At 59.8% G+C, this 17,864-nt stretch overlaps 1 protein-coding gene across 2 annotated transcripts; it reads right to left on the bottom strand.

Moving 5' to 3' along the window:
• Positions 1–1,595: 1,595 nt before the first annotated feature.
• On the bottom strand, positions 1,596–11,515 carry BBS1 (Bardet-Biedl syndrome 1). Of its 2 annotated transcripts, none has more exons than XM_090055008.1 (17): positions 11,343–11,515; positions 11,186–11,262; positions 10,858–10,892; positions 10,173–10,445; positions 9,762–9,808; positions 9,472–9,510; positions 9,148–9,220; positions 8,930–9,061; positions 7,561–7,667; positions 7,369–7,489; positions 6,906–7,064; positions 6,375–6,444; positions 5,630–5,785; positions 5,076–5,209; positions 4,580–4,714; positions 4,361–4,447; positions 1,596–1,947 (listed from the first exon to the last, which is right to left on the bottom strand). In XM_090055008.1, the coding sequence occupies exons 1-17, from the start codon at positions 11,369–11,371 to the stop codon at positions 1,861–1,863; spliced, it is 1,761 nt and encodes a 586-aa protein (XP_089911134.1). In that variant the 5' UTR covers positions 11,372–11,515; the 3' UTR covers positions 1,596–1,860. The 2 variants fall into 2 exon arrangements, with proteins under 2 accessions (XP_089911134.1, XP_089911136.1); XM_090055010.1 differs by having other exon boundaries at positions 10,173–10,218; positions 11,343–11,405.
• Between the last annotated feature and the right edge of the window lie 6,349 nt (positions 11,516–17,864).

The raw sequence follows: 17,864 nt of genomic DNA, 5'->3' as shown, positions 1-17,864 counted from the left end.
GCTGAGCCGCGGGCACGGCGCTGCCCCGAGGGCCGAGGCAGGGGAGTGCAGCCTCGGCCAGGCTGGCAGATGTTCCTTTTGTGGCGCAATGGAGATCCAATCCTACCCCAGTAGCGATCCTGCCGCTCCCCTTCCCCAACCCCAACCCTGCCCTGGCAAGCTGGATGGGCAGGTAACTCCAGGGCCCCCCAGCTGTGATTAGAGGAAAGCTGGAGCAGTGACTGCCCCCCAGGTAAGGTAGGGGACAGGACCCGGTGAACTTCTGCGGCTGCCCCTCACTCCCTGCCCTCCACACCCCCAATCTCCCCCCGCGGTCTCCCATCCACACCTCAGCTGGGTCCTGCCTGCTTAGCCCCGGTCTCCCTCTGTCCTGCCCCCTCCATTTGCCCCCAGGGCTCGGCCTGCGTGCTGGGCCTTTGCTAGTGTTGCCAAGGTGGACCCACTCCAGGTAGCTCTATAACCTGTCAGTCCAAGGGGTGCATGTGTGGGGGGTGCCAGCAGGACTGTGGGGGGGAAGCTGTGGGTCAGAAGTGGGGGGCACTGGCAGGCAGGGGGCTGTCCTCATGCCTCCCCCTTGCCTTGCAGAGGCGCTGGGCTCCAGCCGCCTCTGTGGTGTCTGCACAGGCGGCTATGCTGGGCTGCTTTGGGTACCATCTATACGTTTGGTACATAGGGCCACGCTATGATGCCACTGCTAACCCTCATATCCCTCCCCCAGCCCCTGCAGTGAAGATCCCATACTGGATTGTCAAGAACTTCTATGGGGCAGACTGGGGGCAGGAGGCAAGTTGCAGGGGAAAGGACACGCATGCGCACACCAAACCCAGGTGCCCACAGTGTGCGTGCACACACACATGTAGAACAAAAGTGTCCAGGACATGCACATAAAACCCAGGCATTTGGGACCCATGCACACAACCGCCGTGTCCAGGATGCCCCCCCGCATGTGACCCACAAACATGGAATGCAGGAATCCAGGGTGTGCATGCATGTGCATGCACACACACATGCCCGCCCATGCCCGCCCCTTCCCCCCGGATGCCTTGCCTAGTCCTGGATGCAGCCAGCTGGTCCCAGCCAGGGCAGGGGCAGGGGGGGCTGAGGTTAGCTCTGGGGGTTCACTGGGGTGAGGGCTATGACCTGCTCTAGTGGGGGAGGGGCATCAGGGAGAGGCTGTGGCCAGCCCTGAGGAGGATGGGGGCTGTGGCTGGGGACCCCTGCACAGCCCCTCACTCTGCTTCTTCCTTCCCAGGGCTACTTCTGGATCCATCATGGGGATGTGTATGGCATTGCCAACACCAGACCCTTCTTCACGGCCACTGTGGCACACTGAGCTCAAGCTCCGTGCCTGCCCTGGTGAATGGGCAGGAGAAGCGAGGGGGGAAGATGGAGGCACATAATGAATAAGCGAGGCACGGAACAGTGTGACAGAGTATGATGGAGCTGGTAGGGAAGGGCAACGCGTGGGGATCCTTGGCATGCATAACCCACACCTTTGGGACCCTCACACACAAACAACCCAGGTGTCTTGGATGCACCCCTCCCTGCCCCCCGCCAGAACCCAGGTGGCTGGCACATGCACGCACACACCCCTCCATGATCTACCTGCTCTATTTACTGCTCTCTCCACAATGGGGTAGGGGGGTACATCCCAGCAGTGGCTGCAGGGAGCTGGGGCACATCCCAGGGTGCCCTGGTTTCCACCATCAACCCCCCCGCCCTCCCTGGACCAGCCCCACCAGAGCATTGGATGCTGTGGACCACTGGTGCCAGGTCCCCTTTCCCTGTGATGCACATCTGTGCCAGTCGGACATGCCTGGGGGGGCTGCTTTGGGCTGGGCCAGCTGGGGGATGGGGGTCTCAGGCAGCTACCAGCCCCTCGCTCACAGGCATGTTGATGTGGGCAGTCAGCAGCGGGGTGCGGAGCCCCTCTTGCAGTACCAGCACCTGGGAGAGAAGAGGGAGGGGTTACCAATGGGCCAGGAAAGGCCAAACAGTCAGTAAAAAAAAAATCAGCTGAAAATGCCCATCAGTAAAAAAAACCCAGACCCTGAATTGAGCTCCAGCTCCTGGTGAAACTCCCTCTGCAAGGCATGTGGGGCACCAGAAACAGAGCTGGACAAAAGGATGGACAGAGCATGGCAGTGCCCCCTGGTGGCCAAGGGCAGGGGAGTGCAGTCTCATAGATTGTAAGGGGCTGGAAGGGACCTCTCAAGATCACTGGGTCCAGCCCCCCCTGCACTAGGCAGGAAAGACAACTGGGGGCAGGTGACCCCAGCTAGGTGACTGTCCAGTCTCCTCTTGAAGATTTCCAAGGTAGGTGATTCCACCACCTCTGGAGGGAGTTTATTCCAGAGTCTGGACACCCTGACAGTGAAGGAGTTTTTCCTAGTATTAAGCCTGAAATGGTCTTCCAGGAGCTTGTGGCCATTACTCCCAAGCTTCTGGGTTTTCCCCAAAGGGTGCTCTGGTGAAGTTGTTCGCCGAGCCCTTGATGTACTCCCCTGATATAGCAGTAAGCTGACACCAAGTCCCCGCTCAGCCTTCTCTTTTTTAGGTTGAAGAGACTCCAGACCCTCAGCCTCTCCTTGCATGACTTGCCTTGCAAGTCTCTGATCATACGGGTGGCCCTTCTCAGGGCTCTCAAGCTTTTCCACATCCTTGCTGAAGTGCGGCACCCAGAACTGGACACAGTAGTCCAGCTGCAGACTCACCAATGCCGAGTACAGCAGAAGAATCACTTCCTTGGTTTTGCTGGAGATTCATCAGTTTACGCATGCCAGAGCAGCAGGTTGCTTTCATGGTGCAATGGAGAGCCAATCCTACCCCAGCAGTGATTTAGGCCCTCCCCCTAGAACTAGAACCCAGCACTGGCAAGCCTGATGGGTAGGTGACTCCAGAGACCATCCACCCCTGCCCCCCAAGAGCTGGAGAGTCCCTGGAGCCAGCTGACTATCAGCTGATGGGCAGCTGACTCTGGGCACCACCACTCACATTGCCCTAGGGCAGGAGGGTCCCCAGAGCTGGCCAACAATCAGGGGGCCTAGCGGGGACTGCAGTGCCCTCTGAGACCTCTTCTCCCAGACTACTCGTAGACCTTTCTTTAATGACATGATGAGATCGGATTTAATTCCAATTGTGATCCAGTCTGAATCATGATCCCAAACCCACACCCACCACTACATTGGCCAGGTGAAAGCTGGGTGCCCAATGATCAGCCGACTCTTGGGAGCCTGCCACCGCATCAAGACCAGAGGGTCCCTGGAGTCAGGCAATGATCAGCATGATCAGGAGTGCACCAGGGTGGGTTGGAGACCCCAGTAGGTCCACCCTGCCCATTGTGCACTTCAGGCTCCCTTGAACCAGCTGTAAAGTCATGGAAACTGGAACTTGCCACCAAATGTTGACACATTTCACAGAATCATTTTGTAGCTGTTTCCTGTTTCATCCTGCTATGAGATGCTGGAACATGTGGCCAGGTCCCCAGTCAAGACGCGATTCCCTAAACCCATTCTGTTAAGTGCAACATCTGCCAGATGCCTTAGGACTTTGTAGATGCCCTGCCCCCAGCCATATGCTGCTGCTACATCCCAGCAGCTGCCTGTAATACTGCCAGGTCACGGGTGAGCTTCTTGGAGTCTGTACTGGGACAGGGGGAGTGGGGCTGAGGGCTTGTGGGAGTTAGCCAAGGAGGCAAAAGGGTCTGGCTGGGGGCAGGATCTGGGGGGGATGGGCTGGGAGGGGTCTAGGGCTGGCTGTACTGGGCTGGTTCAGGGCTGGAGGTCGGGGGGCGTGGAGACAACCAGGGGCTGATGGGAAGTGGGGGAGAGAAGCATCGGAGCAGGCCAGGGACTGACAGGGATGGGGACTGGGGCCAGCCAGGGGCTGATGGAGTGGGTGGGACAGACTGAGGGCTGACTATGGGTGCGAGGGTCAGGATGGGTGGCTGAAGCTGGTGCAGGTAAGGTTAAGGGATTTGCTGGGGAGGCAATAGGTGCACTAGGGGGTATGGGGGGCAGCAGGATATCAACCAACCACTGCAGTCAGACAGAGCTGCCAGTTCACCCCACTACATGTGCCCCTGGCTCTTCTCACCATGGCCTGGCAACACAAATTACACTGAAGTGGTGGGAAATACACGTTAGTAAGAAAATGCATGAGGAGAAAAGGTGGTCAGTAAAAAAAAAAAAAAAAAAAAAAAATATCTCCAGTTGGGAGCCCTGGTTACAGTGTACCCAGCTCTGGGGTGGGAGCTGCGTATAACAGGCTCTATCTAGTTCTAAAGTAGGGCATTAGGGGCTGGGATTACCCTCCCTCACCATGCTCCCCAGCCCTGTGCCCCCTGGAAATGCACTGGTACCTTGATGACGTCAGAGATGCCCTTATCGCTAAGACACTCCACAAAGGTCTCGATGGGATAGTTCAGCCCAGGGACCAGCATGGGGGTCTGGCGGCAAGAGAGATACACACGAGTGGGGTTGGGAAGCCTTCCCCGAGCTGGGATGCAGCTGGCTCTGGGGGGTGTAAGGTGCTGGGTGAGACAGGCTGCGGCCCACTCTGTTTGGGCAGGGACACGCACCCGCAGCAGGGAGCTGGCCATGGCGTACAGGTGCTCGTCATACTGGAAGCTGAGCAGCAGCCCGGTGCTGGCCCCGGCAGGTGCTGCACTCTGGAGATGCAGTGTCAGCTTGAAGGTGGGGCCCACGCCCTGGACCTGAGGGGGCAGAAGGGGGGTGAGGGCTGGAAAGTCAGGAGTCTTCTATTCCCCTCAGTCTGAATGCCCTGGCTGTAGCTCTATTCCAGAGCTGGAAAGAACCCAGGCAACCGGGCTCCCAGCCCCGCTGCTCTAACTCCCAAGCCCCCACTTCCCTCCCGAGAGCTGGAGGAAATCCTCCCAGACACCCCAGCTCGTACCCCGCAGCCCCCCCCCCCCCCAGATCTGGAAGGAACTCAGGCATTTGGACTTCCAGAGATGGAAAGAACCCAGGCGTCCGAGCGCCCAGACCCCTCTGCTCCCACCTCTCAGGGCCCCCTTCCCCCCCAAGAGCTGGGGAGGACCCAGGTATCTGGCTCACCGTGGCCCGCAGGCTGAGGGGATGCTGGGGGGTGGCGCTAAGTGGGGCCAGGCTGCCCTGGAGGGCGCGGACATAGGCACGGGCAGCCAACAGTCGGAGGCGGCTCAGCTCTGTCTGGAAGACCTGGTGCATGGCTGGGGCAGAGGGGTATCAGCTCAGGGGATGGAGCCAGGGGCGTGGTCTACAGCTGGGGGTAGGCAGGGTAGGGGCTAGTGGGCTAGTGCCAGGGGGCAGAGGCAGTGTCAGAGGGGAGGGGGGGGAAGAGCACTCGGGGCAGAGCTGGTGTCTAGGGGAAGGTGCAGTTAGGAACCGGGGGCATGGCCTACGTCTAGGGAGCATGGCCAATGCATAGGCAGCAAAGTCAAGCACCTCTCCCCCCCACCCCCTCACAAGGAGCTAGTGTCCAGGGCAGGTGTGGCTGGAGGAGGGGCCAGGGCAGGCTGGACCCAATCCCTTTGTCTGGTGTCCCCTGACCCCTGACTCCCTCCCTCTTAGCCTCCCCCTACCCCTAGGGACACCCCCAGGCCCCACGTGCCCCCCATTTACTCCCTTACCGGCACCGGCCTCGCGCTCCCGCAGTGTCTGGTCCACGTAGAGCCGCGTCTTCTTGGGCACAGCGAGGCGCACAGCTTGGGCCAGGGGGGGGCCGGGGGCTAATGGTGCCTCTAGCACCGCCCGCCGTTTCAGCATCTTCACCAGCAGACCACCCCCTGCCCCACACCAACGTCAGCTTGCCCTGAGACTCCCCACATACCTCTGCCTCACACGGGTCAGAGATGTCCTGGCCTGAGATGTCCTCCCAGCCCAATCAGTCTGGCCTGAGACCCCCCCTCCTGGCCCACTTCAGTGAGGCCAGAGACCCACAACACTATCATCCTCTCCCTGCTCCACACAACTGTCCAGCAGCCTAAGACCCAGCCATGGCCAGCAGCCCAGCCGGAGTGCCCCCCACACCCAGACACCACCCACCTGGAAGTCAGCTCAGCCTGAGACTGCCCCATGACACCCCAGCTGACCTGAGCCCCTCTGCTCCACACGATCACCCTGCCCCCCCAGCTCATGAGACAATCAGCCAGCACCAACCTCCACCCATCCCTGTCAGCCCTGGACAGAGGCCCTCAAACCCCCTGTCTGCCTCCAGCCTTCCTTGATCTCCCCAGCCTGCTGAGCCCACACCCTGCCTGACCTGCCCAAAACCCCCAGGCGAGCCCCCAGCCCCTGCCAGCTCCAGATCAATTTCCTGCTTCCAGAGCCTCCCCAGACCAGTCTTGGTCCCCCCAGCTCAGCCCCAGCTCCCACCTTTGGTGGTCATGAGGAGGGTGCTGTCCTCACGCCCATAGCGCCCGAAGATCAAGCCAGTAACCACATCCTGGGGCAGAAGGCAGAGAGCACGCCTCAGCTTGTGCCAACCACTGGGCAAAGCTGCTCTTGCCAAGCTCTCAGCCCCACCCTTCCAGCTCTAACCACTGGGCAACACTGCCTTGGCTCAGCAAGAGAACCCAGGTGTCTGGGCTCCTGCTCCTGCCCCCACCCCCTCTGCTCTAACCATTGCACAACACTGCTCTTTGAGCTCCCAGCTGTACTTGCTCTGACTGCTCCCCCTCCCCTCTGCAGAGAGGCAGAGAACCCAGACATCTGGCTCCTGGCAAATCCTGCTGCTCTAAGCACTGTACCACGCTCCCTGTTCGAAACACTAGACTACACTCCCCTCCGAGAGCTGGGAGAACCCAGGCATCCGGGCCCACAGCCCTTCCTCCTCTAACCCCCTGGCCCAACTCCCTCCCAGACCTGGAGAGAACCAGGTGTCCAGGGGACAGGAGGTGGAAGTACCGGGGTCTGGATGACATCGAGAAGGGCCTTGTCCCGGTACACATGCACCTCCCGGTTGCTGAGGGCGGTCAGGACGGCCTGGAACCCGCGGGACTTCTGCTCCAGCAGTGCCATGGTCAGCAGCGGGGCTGGAAGCTGCACGGTCCACAGCCGCTTGCCCTGGGGGTACAGTATAGGGCTGGGTAGAACAGACTGCGGCTGGCTCTGTAGGATGCACCCAACTCATGCTGGGATGCAGCTGGCTCTGGGCTGGGCATGTTACACCCAGGCTGTGCTCACCCCAGCTGCAGCCAGCTCTGGTGTGGGGGCATCAAGGGCCAGTTGGTAAATTGTCCCTCACCCAGTGTTGATATGCAGCTAGCTCTGGGATGGATGCTAGGGCTGGCGATACAGGGCCCCTCATCCAGCACTCGGCTGTGGCTGGCTCTGGGGTGGGCACAGGCTGGATGTAACATACACTCACCTTCTGGGTGTAGCCCCGCAGGGTGTCATCGGAGCAGCCAACCACAAGGGTCTTCTGGACACGGACCAGGCCCACAGGCTGGGCGCTCAGCTCAATGCAGCAGCGTGGGCGCCTGGAGTCCCTGGGGAGGCACAGAGGGGCAGTAGGCTAGGCAGGGGGGTCAGGAATGGGATACAGGGCTGGGAGTCTCACCGGCGCAGCAGGTAGAGGCAGCCGTTGCGACAGGCAACTGTGAGCCGGTACTCCACATCAAACTGTCCCGTTGCCTCCAGGAAGGCCGGGACAGCAGGGAGTGTCATCTGGGGGAGAGAGGGCAGAGATGAGGACTGGGTATGACAGAGTTGCCAACGGTCAGTACAAAGTTACTGACAGTCCATAAAAGTTCCTCTTAATAAAAAATACCATCTGTAAATGGTACTGAAGTGACAGCCTGTGAAAAATAATTTCCATAGATGACACTGTCAGTAAAAGATACCGTATGTAAAAGACGCTTATGGTCCATAAAAGGTACTGATAGTAAGAAATAAATAAAAACTGTGCATATAAACTAGGGCCCGTCTGTAAAAAAAAAAAAAAATAAATAAATAAAAATAGCGTCCACAAAACTCTCATTAAAAAAAAACCAAAGTAAAAGATAATCCGGTAAAGATACCATCAGTAAAAACACTCTCCATAAAAGATACTCGCTCAGTAAAAAATAGTGTTCGTAGGAGATACTTGCAGACACTAAAAACGTTGTCTGTTAAAAATACTCGCTCTTGATAAAAAAATATATACTATCAGTAAAAGATACAAATGTTCTGCGGGAAAAAAACAGATCCTGACAATCAGTAAAACATGCTGTCTGTAAACAATGATCAGTAAAAAAGAAAGCCAAAAAATTACTTTCTGTAAAATCTATCCCCACCCCCACCCCAAACCTCCCCAAACCTCACCCCTCCATCAGTAAAAACCTGGAACCAGAGACAGAGCAGCAGTGCCCCCTGCTGGCTGAATGGGAGCACAGCACTATGCAGGGAGCATTTTCACAGCCAAGTGCTGCTGCTGCACCACTGTGGGGACAGGTCAGTTTCTTCCCGGGTCCCTGCTGGGACGAGGGGATGGAGGCAGTAGGGGTAGGTGGGAGTGCAGCATGGTGCAGTTGGGGACATCAGGGTGTGGGGGCAGAACGGTGTCACTCCAAGCTGCCAACCGGAGACGATTTCTTTCTTACTGCAAACTTTATGCTGACACCCAAACTTTTTTCCTATCCTTGGTGTTTGAGCGGCTACATTTGCCCCCTGCCCTGGTGGGAGGGCAGGGCCTGGAGCACAGTGACACTGACCTGATGGGAAACATGTGTGTCAGTATAAACATGCATCAGTAAAAAAGGCTGCGTGGTCAACCACAGGTTTGCAGATGGTTCGCTCTTGGTTTGCAAGCCCTGGTTTAACAGGCTGGGGCTGGGGCTCCAGGGGGGCGCCAGGGGCTGGGTACAGCATCCAACTGGCTCTGGAGGGATGGGAAGAGCAGGCTGCAGCCGGCTCTGGGGTGGGTATAACAAGCCAGGGAGGCCCCCTACCTGTGCCAGGCCAGTGAAGGCCTCGGGGTCCAGAATTAGGACCTCTCTGCTCTCCGTCCCAAGCACCAGGCAGGTGGCACCATCCTCATCAGCCAGGTCCTTCCTCAGTGTGGTCATGCAGGTGATCACAGTCTGGGGAGGCAGACGGGTGTGGAGGGGGGTCAGACCACCCAAAGTTTCTTTCCCGCAATCTCAGGGTCTCCCCCTGCCAGACCCACCTCGTGCTGCAGCGGTTGGTCTTTGTGGAGGGTCACAAAGGCCTGGAGCTCCCCGGGCTCCAAAGTCAGGAACCTGTAGGGATTGGGGGGCCTTGGTGAGGTTACCTACCAGACTGCCCCAGCCCCTGCCAGCCCAACTACAGAGATCCCCCCCAACAACTGCCCCAGTCCTCCTAGCCCAGTAGGGGCCCCAGAGACTCCCTCATTGCCCCAGCCCCCACAACACAGCAGGGAGTCGAGACCTCCCCAACTGCTCCAACACCCCAGTTCCCTCCAACACAAACCCCTCACCTTGCAGGAGACCTAACCCCCTCCCAGGCTCACCTCAGAGACCGAGCTGACAAGGGGATCTCGGCCTTCTCTCTGTGGGGAACCAGACACATTGAACTAGCCATTAGTGGCACCCAGATATCTGGGCTCCCAGTTCCCCCCTCCTCTAATCCCTCAGCCTCCCATTGCCCTCCCAGAGCTGCAGAGAACCCAGGCAGCCAGGCTCCTGGCTCCCCTGCTCTAACCCGCTGGGCCTCATCTTTCCCAGGTGTCCGGGCTCTCAGCCCCCGCACAGGGGCGCCCTGCTATCCCCCAGGTACTGTGGGAGGAAGGTTCCTGCTCACCGGATGCCCTCCAACATCTCCTTCAGCATAAGTGGGTCGATCTTGTCCTGCCCAGGGACACACGCAGACATGTCAGGGCGCCACCCTTGGCCCACTGTCTCCTGAGAACCCAGATATCTGGGCTCCTAATGAACCAGCTCCTCCTGGCACAGGGAACCCAGGTGTCTGGGCTCCCAGCTGCCCTCCCTGCGCTAACCCCCAGTCCCGTCCCACCTATTACAGGATGAAGACAGAACTCAGCTGTCCAGGCTCTCAGCTGCCCTCCCAGCCCCCACCACGCAGGGAGCCCGGCATCCAGGCACCTGGCAGGCCTGCTCCCAGCCATCCACCACCACAACGCAGGGAACCCAGGTGTCTGAGCTCCCAGCCCCGCCACTCCCCTTGCCACGGGGAACCCCGGGGACCGGGTACCTGCCGGGCTTGGTCCCAGACATCGCGCTCCAGAGGGGCAGGGGCCCTGGGGGGCAGGCGATGCTTGTAGAAAGGGCGCAGGTTCTGGTAGACGTAGACAGCGGCGCCAGCGGGCACGGCCAGGCTGGGGGCCCGGGGGCCCGGCTGGCCTGAGTGCAGTGCCCCCAGCCCGGCCGGTGCTCCTGGCAGCACGCTCTCACTACTCAGCCCCACGCCCTGGTAGACCCGCAGTGCCGGTGCCCGGCCCCCCGCCCCCACACAGGCTGCCAGCAGCTGGGGGAGACACGGGGTGAGTAGGTGGGGGGGTGGGAGGGCAGGGTACCCAGGGGGAAAGCTAGGGACTTAGTGTGGGGCGAGGAACCCAGGTGCCCGTGTCCCACGACCTCGCCCCCAGTACCACAGAAGCCAGGTGTCAGGGCGGCTGCCCCCACCTGCTGTGTGGGGGGAAGCCGGGTGTTAACGTGGGGGCAGGGAGCCCAGGCTCCCGTGCTCTGTCCCCGGTACCTAGGAACCCAGGTGTCCGGGGCCTCGAGCCTCCCACGACCCACCCCTCAGCAGCGTAACACCCAGGCACCGGGCCCCTGCCCCCACACAGACCAGCAGCACGGGGGGGGGCGGGTCAGGGGTTAAGGTGGGGACAGGGTACCCAGGGCCCCCCCCAATCCACCTGCCCCGGGGGCCTCACCTGGTGCTCCCCGTCCCCATGGAGATCGACCAGGGCTGGAACGAGAGTGGGAGTCAGTGGGGGTCAGCCCCCCCAGGGGTGGGAGGGAACCCGTGCCCGGGTCCTGCTCAGCTCAGGGAGGGGGGTGCCCCCCCGGGCACGGACCGGGGCGTTCCCGGCGGGGGGTCAGCACAGGCCAGGCCGAGGCCCGGACCCGCCCTAGCCCGAGGCCGGGAGGGAGCGCAGCCCGCGCCGGGCCCCGGGGCCGGAGGGAGCCCAGGACCGTGCCCGGGCGCCGCCCCGGCCCGGCAGGAGGGCCCCCGCGCTGGGCGGAGCCGTGTCCGCTCACCGAGGCCGGCGGAGAAGGCGGGCAGCGCGGCCACCGGGTCGTAGTGCGCGTCCAGCCACTTGGAGTCGGCGTCCGAGCTGGGGGGGGCAGCGGGGTCAGGGGTCACCCAGGGGTCCGCCCCCCCCGGACGGATCCCAGGGGTCCGCCCCCCACGCACCTGTCGCCGCCCGCCGGCGCCGCCGCCATGTCCGCCCGCCCCGTCACTATGGCAACGGCAGCGCCGCGGCGGAGGGGGCCGGTGTCGCGTCGGACCGGATCCGCCCTCCCGCCGGAAACGCGCGCCGCGCCCGCGGCTTCCGCCCCGACCGCGGATCGGGACCCGCTCCCGGCGCGCACCAGGGGGGACGGAGTGGGGAGGGGGGAGGGCCCGGGCCCGGGCCAGATGCTGGCGCAGCCCCGTTACACCAGGACACGCCGAGCGCGTCAGGGGAGGGCTGGGGGCCCTCCAGGCATCCCACAGCACACTGCGGCAGCAGCCCCTCCAGCCCAGCTCTACTGCTCTGGGGTCCGAGCGTGCATGGCCACACCCCCAGGGGCGCACGTACCGCTGTTGGGCCACAAGCCCCGCCTCTCAGGGCATATCCCGCCCCCACTGCCGCACGCTCTGCCCCAATATGGGCGTGCCCCGCCCACAACCCTCTGCTCTACTCTTAATATGGGCATGTCCCACCCACAGCCACACCCTTCCTCAGTTGGGGATGCCCTATCCACTGGTTCTACCTCCGGCTCTGGCCCCACCCCCTATCCCTGATATGGAAATGCCCCGCCCCTATTCCTTATATGGCCACTCTCACTACCTGCCCCTTCTCTAGTCCCCGCCCCCCAGCTGGGCGAAGCCTGCGCGGGAGCCGCGCGCGTGTCGGTAGCGCCCCCTGGTCACGTGGGAGACGCGCGGCTGTCCCGCGGGAGGGCCCGGGTCAGGGGCTGCTGCTGGACGAGAACCGAGCTCGGGCAAGCGCCACCGCCTCGGGGAGCCGGGCCGGACCCTGCGTCGGAAGGCCGGGCAGCTGGGACGCAAGGTCGAGTTGAGCCGTCGGGGCCTGGGGCTGAGCGAGCGGTTTCGCGGGGGGATGACGGGGCGGCTGCCGCCCCCGCAGGCCGATTGCAGCGCCCCCCCACGCCTCTGCCCCAGCACTCCGCCCCTCTGCACAGGTTAGCGGGTGGCCCCGAGCCGCAGCTTCATTCCCCTGGTTAAGCATGGATTAAAGACTTCCCTGGGCTTAATCACGGTAATTAAGTCATGGTTTCAGGCCCTCCCCAATCTAAGCACTCAGCCACAGGCGCCGGCTTCGGTTTTCACCAGTGCATGCTTTTTGTTTGGCCTTCCCATGCTGAGCCCCGCATGGGCAGAAGACATGGCCTGTTACTTCAGTCGGGCTTGCCTGACATGGCTCGTGGGTGCTGAGCACCCACTACATTTCTTCGGTGGGTGCTTGAGGCCTGGAGCACCCACAGACTCAGTGCTGTGCATTCAGTTCAACTCCACACGTGTGCCTTGGGGTGGACAGCAGGGAAGGGGGGGTGAGCGGCGCAGCCACAGCTCCTTCCCTGCCATCTGCCCTGCGGTGTGGGTGCACCCGCTGCTGGCAACAAGGGGCACAGTGCCCTGAACCAGTGTGTGTGGGGGGGTGGTCCCCTGGGTGGGCACCCCACAATCTCCTGAGCGCCCCAGTACTGTGAGCTTCCCCCAACAGTGCCCTGAACCAGTGTGTGTGGGGGGGTGTTTCCTGCTGGGACCTTGGTGGTCCCCTGGGTGGGCACCCCACAATCTCCTGAGCGCCCCAGTGCTGTGAGCTTCCCCCAGCAGTACCCTGAACTGGTGGAGGGATGAGGGTCTTGTCTCCTGCTGGGGCCTTGGTGGTCCCCTTGGTGGGCACCCCCAAAATCCCCCGAGTGCCCCAGTGTTGTGTGCTAACAGGAAATGTACCAACTGTAAAGGGTTTCTGCCCAACAAAAGTAATTTTAATGAACCTTGAACTGCCCACCCTGTAACGAGGTTGAACCTTTCCACCTGGTGTGCAGTGGCCCTATGGCAACAGAAACTGCAGGGATTTCTCAGTGCACCCAAGTGGCACCTGGTGGCCAAATCGTGGCAGAACCAGGAAACCGGTGGTTTTGCCCGTGTGAGAATACACGTTATGAAACTATCACGATGAAAAGAATCCTGCTGGTACAATTGGCCAAGCTAAAAATGACATGCGTCGGAGGTGGTTTAGTTTACCGTGATCAATCAAAAACTACCAGGACAAAAGATGTCAGTGTGTATTTTCACATGCAACTACGCTAGCAACATGGCGATTTTTGCCGCCATTTCGTGATGTGCATCTACGTAACTACTGCTCAAAGAGCCCACAGATGACAGCACCTTGGTTGTACTCAGCCGTGGTGCTGCGCTCCAGAGCCAGTCTCCTCCTAGTGCTAGGTGAGGGGCCATATATCCCCAGCCTTAACACGCCCCCAGCAGAGCTGGCTGCATGTGCTATGTTCAGGCCTGAATGCCCACCCCAGAGCCAGCTGCATCGCACGCTGGGGGCAGGGAGTTTGCCTGCCTCTGCAGTGGAGAGCCTGGGTCTCTGCCTGGGATCTCCGGGGGTATTTGAACCCATGCCCTCCAGCCCCCACAGGTCCCTCACACACATACAACAAACAGGCAGGGGAACTGTACCCCAGAACTGCTGCTCCCTCCAGGGCCAGGAAGCAGTAAGAGGTCCCTGCAGGGCCAGGGCTTTACTGGCACCCCTGATCCTGGCATGGGGGTCTCTACCATGCCCAGAACCCCCTGATCTCAGCCTGGGGAGTCTGTACAGTGCCCAGCTCCCCCCAGTCTCAGGCTGGCCCACGCGTGTACCTGAGCTAACCAGTGCCCTGCTGTGTCCTTGGTGGAGCTGGCCACAGCCAGCCCAGTTGCTGCTTGTGGCATCTGTACTGCTGTGCCTTTCGCCTCAGTGAAATACTTCTGGGAGCCACAGAAAGGCTCATCCCGGGGCAGTGCCCTCCCCTGCCTTGCTCCCACCTCACCGCTGACACCACCACACCCACCTGCGGGAGCTCCCCGCTCAGCTTGTTCCTGCTGCTGACACCAACGTGGCTGCCTGCAGGAGCTACCCACTCGCCGCCACCATGCCCCCCCAGCCTCTGGGGCCTCACGCCGGGCCCCCAACTGGTGCAGGAGATGCAGTAGGAGCTGAATCCAGGGTTCCTAAGCTGGCTGTCAGCCTGGCACAGGCTACCCCTGGCTGCGCCTGCTCTGCCTGGGTACGCAGGGAGCCTGTGGGTAGGACCAGGAGCTGGGGAGCAGGGACCTGGGTGCTTGGCACCAAACAGCTGCTGTGCCGGGGGCTGGGGAAGGGGTGGGCGGTGACGAGCTGTGACTGCCTGCAGGCGCTGCTGGCAGCACTTCTCAGGGGGTTGCATAGCCAATCTCAGGGGGTGCACATGCACCCACGTACAACCCCAAAGCATCACCAATGGGGTCCAGAGCCCACGGGCAAGTCGTGTGGCTTCGTGCCCCTACAGAAATGGCTGCCCCTGCACATGCAGGCAGAGATAATCTATCTGGTACCTCTGTGCCCTCCTGGCCTGACCCGAGACGGGCCCAGTCCCTGAGAGGACTGCCGAGGACCTGGTGGCTGTGGAAGGGGTTGAACGGGAGGTTTGGACGTTCCAAATGGCCCAACAAGAGTGAGCGGGGGCCCAGAAGGATGGGGGTCCTGCGGCCTAGAGGCAGAGAGACGGAGCCCATTGAGGGGGTGTGATGGCTAGCTAGAAAATGGCTAGAAGTTTGTTTTTAGGAACTGGCTTGTAGGTAAAGTAAATGTGCATTAGAACAATGGTCCAGGGCTATGGCAAGGGTTAATTGATTTCTAAAAGCCTGGCACCACAAAGTTTCCTTCAAGGCCCACTATGTCTGATACAGGCAAGCAGACACCCAGGCTGGAAAACTGAAGACATACACCACGCTGGTCCATATCAGTGATAAGGGACTCTGCAGCATTGGTGCCAGGTTACAGTGCCTAACGGCATAGCCTCTGGGATTTCCAGTTTTGGGGCAGACCAAATTAAGAGGCCTGGGAAATAACCAGATTAAGATGTGTGCATGTGACGGGTTTGTGAAACAAAGGAACATGCTGGTAGGATAGAACATAGGCAGTATGACAACCACAGGGAAGCCAATCAGTGGTGCCGAAGGAGGAAGAGTTATCAGAGGAGAGAGAGAATGTAGAAGGAGGGATTTCAGAACAGCAAAGGGTCCCTGGGAACCTGAGGCCACCTTGGACAGAGGGCATACCACCAGCCCATCTGGGTGGGACCGGGGCGCAGCCTCCAGGCAGCTGGCATCTGACACTCAAGAAAGAACCTCAGGGTGACGCTCGCGTACTGGCCAGGCATACCTTCCCTCTGATGATAGCTCCAAGACTGGAGGTGACCATGAGCCCCTCTGTTCATAAGAGTAAGATGAGGCTTGGGAAGCCCTGGGGCAGCCTCCCTTTCATACGAAATGAATAATATCAGAGCATGGTGGGCAAGTAAAAAGGAGAGGACCCAAAGAAGAACCATGCGGGCAAGGGATGAATGGGGGACATCACATCCACCCCCGAGATGGGCACTTGCTACACTGCCCTTCATATATCAGTTTTGTAGGCAGATGACGTCTATTTGTACTTGAGCTAAGAATGCCCCTAGTCCTGCACACCTACAATACCTCTCATAGATTTCATAGACATCAGGGCTGGAAGGGACCTCGGGAGATCATCGAGTCCAGCCCCCTGCCCAAAGGGCAGGAACTCAGCTGGGGTCATAGGATCCCAGCAAGACAAGCATCCGATTTACTCTTGAAGGTGTTCAATGTAGGTGCTTGAACCACCTCCGCTGGCAGACTGTTCCAGACCTTGGGGGCTCGGACAGTAAAGAAATTCTTCCTTATGTCCAGCCTGAAACGGTCTTGCAGGAGTTTGTGATCGTTCGACCTCGTCATCCCTTGGGGCGCTCTGGTGAACAGACGTTCCCCCAGATCCTGGTGGTCACCCCTGATAAACTTATAGGTGGCCATCAGATCACCCCTGAGCCTCCGCTTTTCCAGGCTAAAGAGTCCCATGGCTCTCAGCCTGTCATTGTAAGATCTGTTTTCCTGACCTCTGATCATGCGCGTGGCTCTCCTCTGGACTCTCTCAAGCCAGTCCACTCCTGACTCCAATGTCCACATCGTTAATGAAGATGTTGAACAGTATGGGTCCCAGGACAGAGCCTTGAGGGACCCCACTGGTCACAGGGCACCACAATGAGTGACTGCCATCAATCACAACCCTCTGGGTCCAACCATGGAGCCAGTTTCCCAGCCAGCGGATCGTGGTGGAGCCAAGGCCACAACTGGCCAGTTTGGCCAAGAGGTGATCATGGGATACCAGATCAAAGGCTTTTTTGGAGTCAAGGTATATGACATCAATCTCTTCTCTCTTGTCCAGGTGATAGGTCGTCTGGTCATAGAAGGAAATGAGATTGGTCAAACAAGACCTACCCGCAACAAACCCGTGCTGGCTGTCCCTTAGGATGTTAGCCTGGGCCAGTCCCTCAAGAATGGCCTCCTTAATAAACTTTTCTAGGATCTTCCCCAGGATAGAAGTCAGGCTAATGGGCCTGTAGTTAGCCAGATCCACTCTCCTCCCTTTTTTGAAGATTGGCACCACATTGGCCTTCTTCCAGTCTTCGGGCGCTACACCAGAGCGCCAGGAGTTTTCAAAGACCCGTGCCAGGGGCTGGGCTATGACGCTCGCCAGCTCCTTGAGTACCCTGGGGTGCAGGTTGTCAGGGCCGGCTGACTTGAAGGTATCCAGCTTCTCAAGGTGTTCCTTCACGAGGTCAGCATTTATGGAGGGTAGGGGATCCCCATCACCCGGATCTCCCTGTCCCATAGCAGGCATGGGCATCCCATGGGACTGATGAAAGACTGATGCAAAGTACCTATTTAATAGGTTGGCTTTTTCCTGGGCGTCAGTTGTCAGTTGCCCCATCTGGTTTAGCAGGGGTCCAACATTGCCCTTGCTTTTCCTCCGGCTCCCCACATATCTGAAAAAGGATTTTTTGTTGTCCTTGATACTTGAAGCTAGTTGGAGTTCAGTTGCAGCCGTGGCTTTCCTGGTTTGCTCCCTGCAGGACTGGACCAGTGCAGAATAATCCTCCTTGGAGGTGAATCCTGTCCTCCATCCTTTGTAGGCTTTCCTTTTTAGCCGCAGGAGGTCCGCTAGGTCCCTGGAGAGCCAGGGGGGCTGCTGTGCCTTCTTGCTGCCTTTCCTCCATGTTGGGATAGATTTAGCTTGTGCCTTGAGGATCGCTTCCTTGAGAAGCAACCACTCTTCTTGAACTCCCATCTCCCTGGGGTCACGGTCCCTGAGGGCCTGACCGACAAGCCTCTTGATCTTGTCAGAGTCGGCTTTTCTGAAGTCAAGGACTTCTGTGTTGCTGACTGACTTGCCAGCTTTACGGCGGATGGTGAAGGTGATCAGCTCGTGGTCGCTGTCACACAGCTTCCCATCAATCACTAGGTTGCCGATTAGGTCGTCCCCCGTAGCCAGTACCAGGTCGAGCAATGCTTTGCCTCTCGTTGGCCCATAGACTTCTTGAGTCAGGTAGAGGTCATCCACGCACGAGAGAAAGCTTTGCGACCGCTCGGATTTTGCTGAGT

Source organism: Crocodylus siamensis, chromosome 6 (genome assembly GCF_052110815.1).
Source record: "Crocodylus siamensis isolate JL-2025a chromosome 6, ASM5211081v1, whole genome shotgun sequence".
Classification (NCBI taxonomy): domain Eukaryota; kingdom Metazoa; phylum Chordata; order Crocodylia; family Crocodylidae; genus Crocodylus; species Crocodylus siamensis.
The sequence above is the reverse complement of the archived record's forward strand: the minus strand, read 5'-3'. Positions and strand labels throughout refer to the sequence as shown.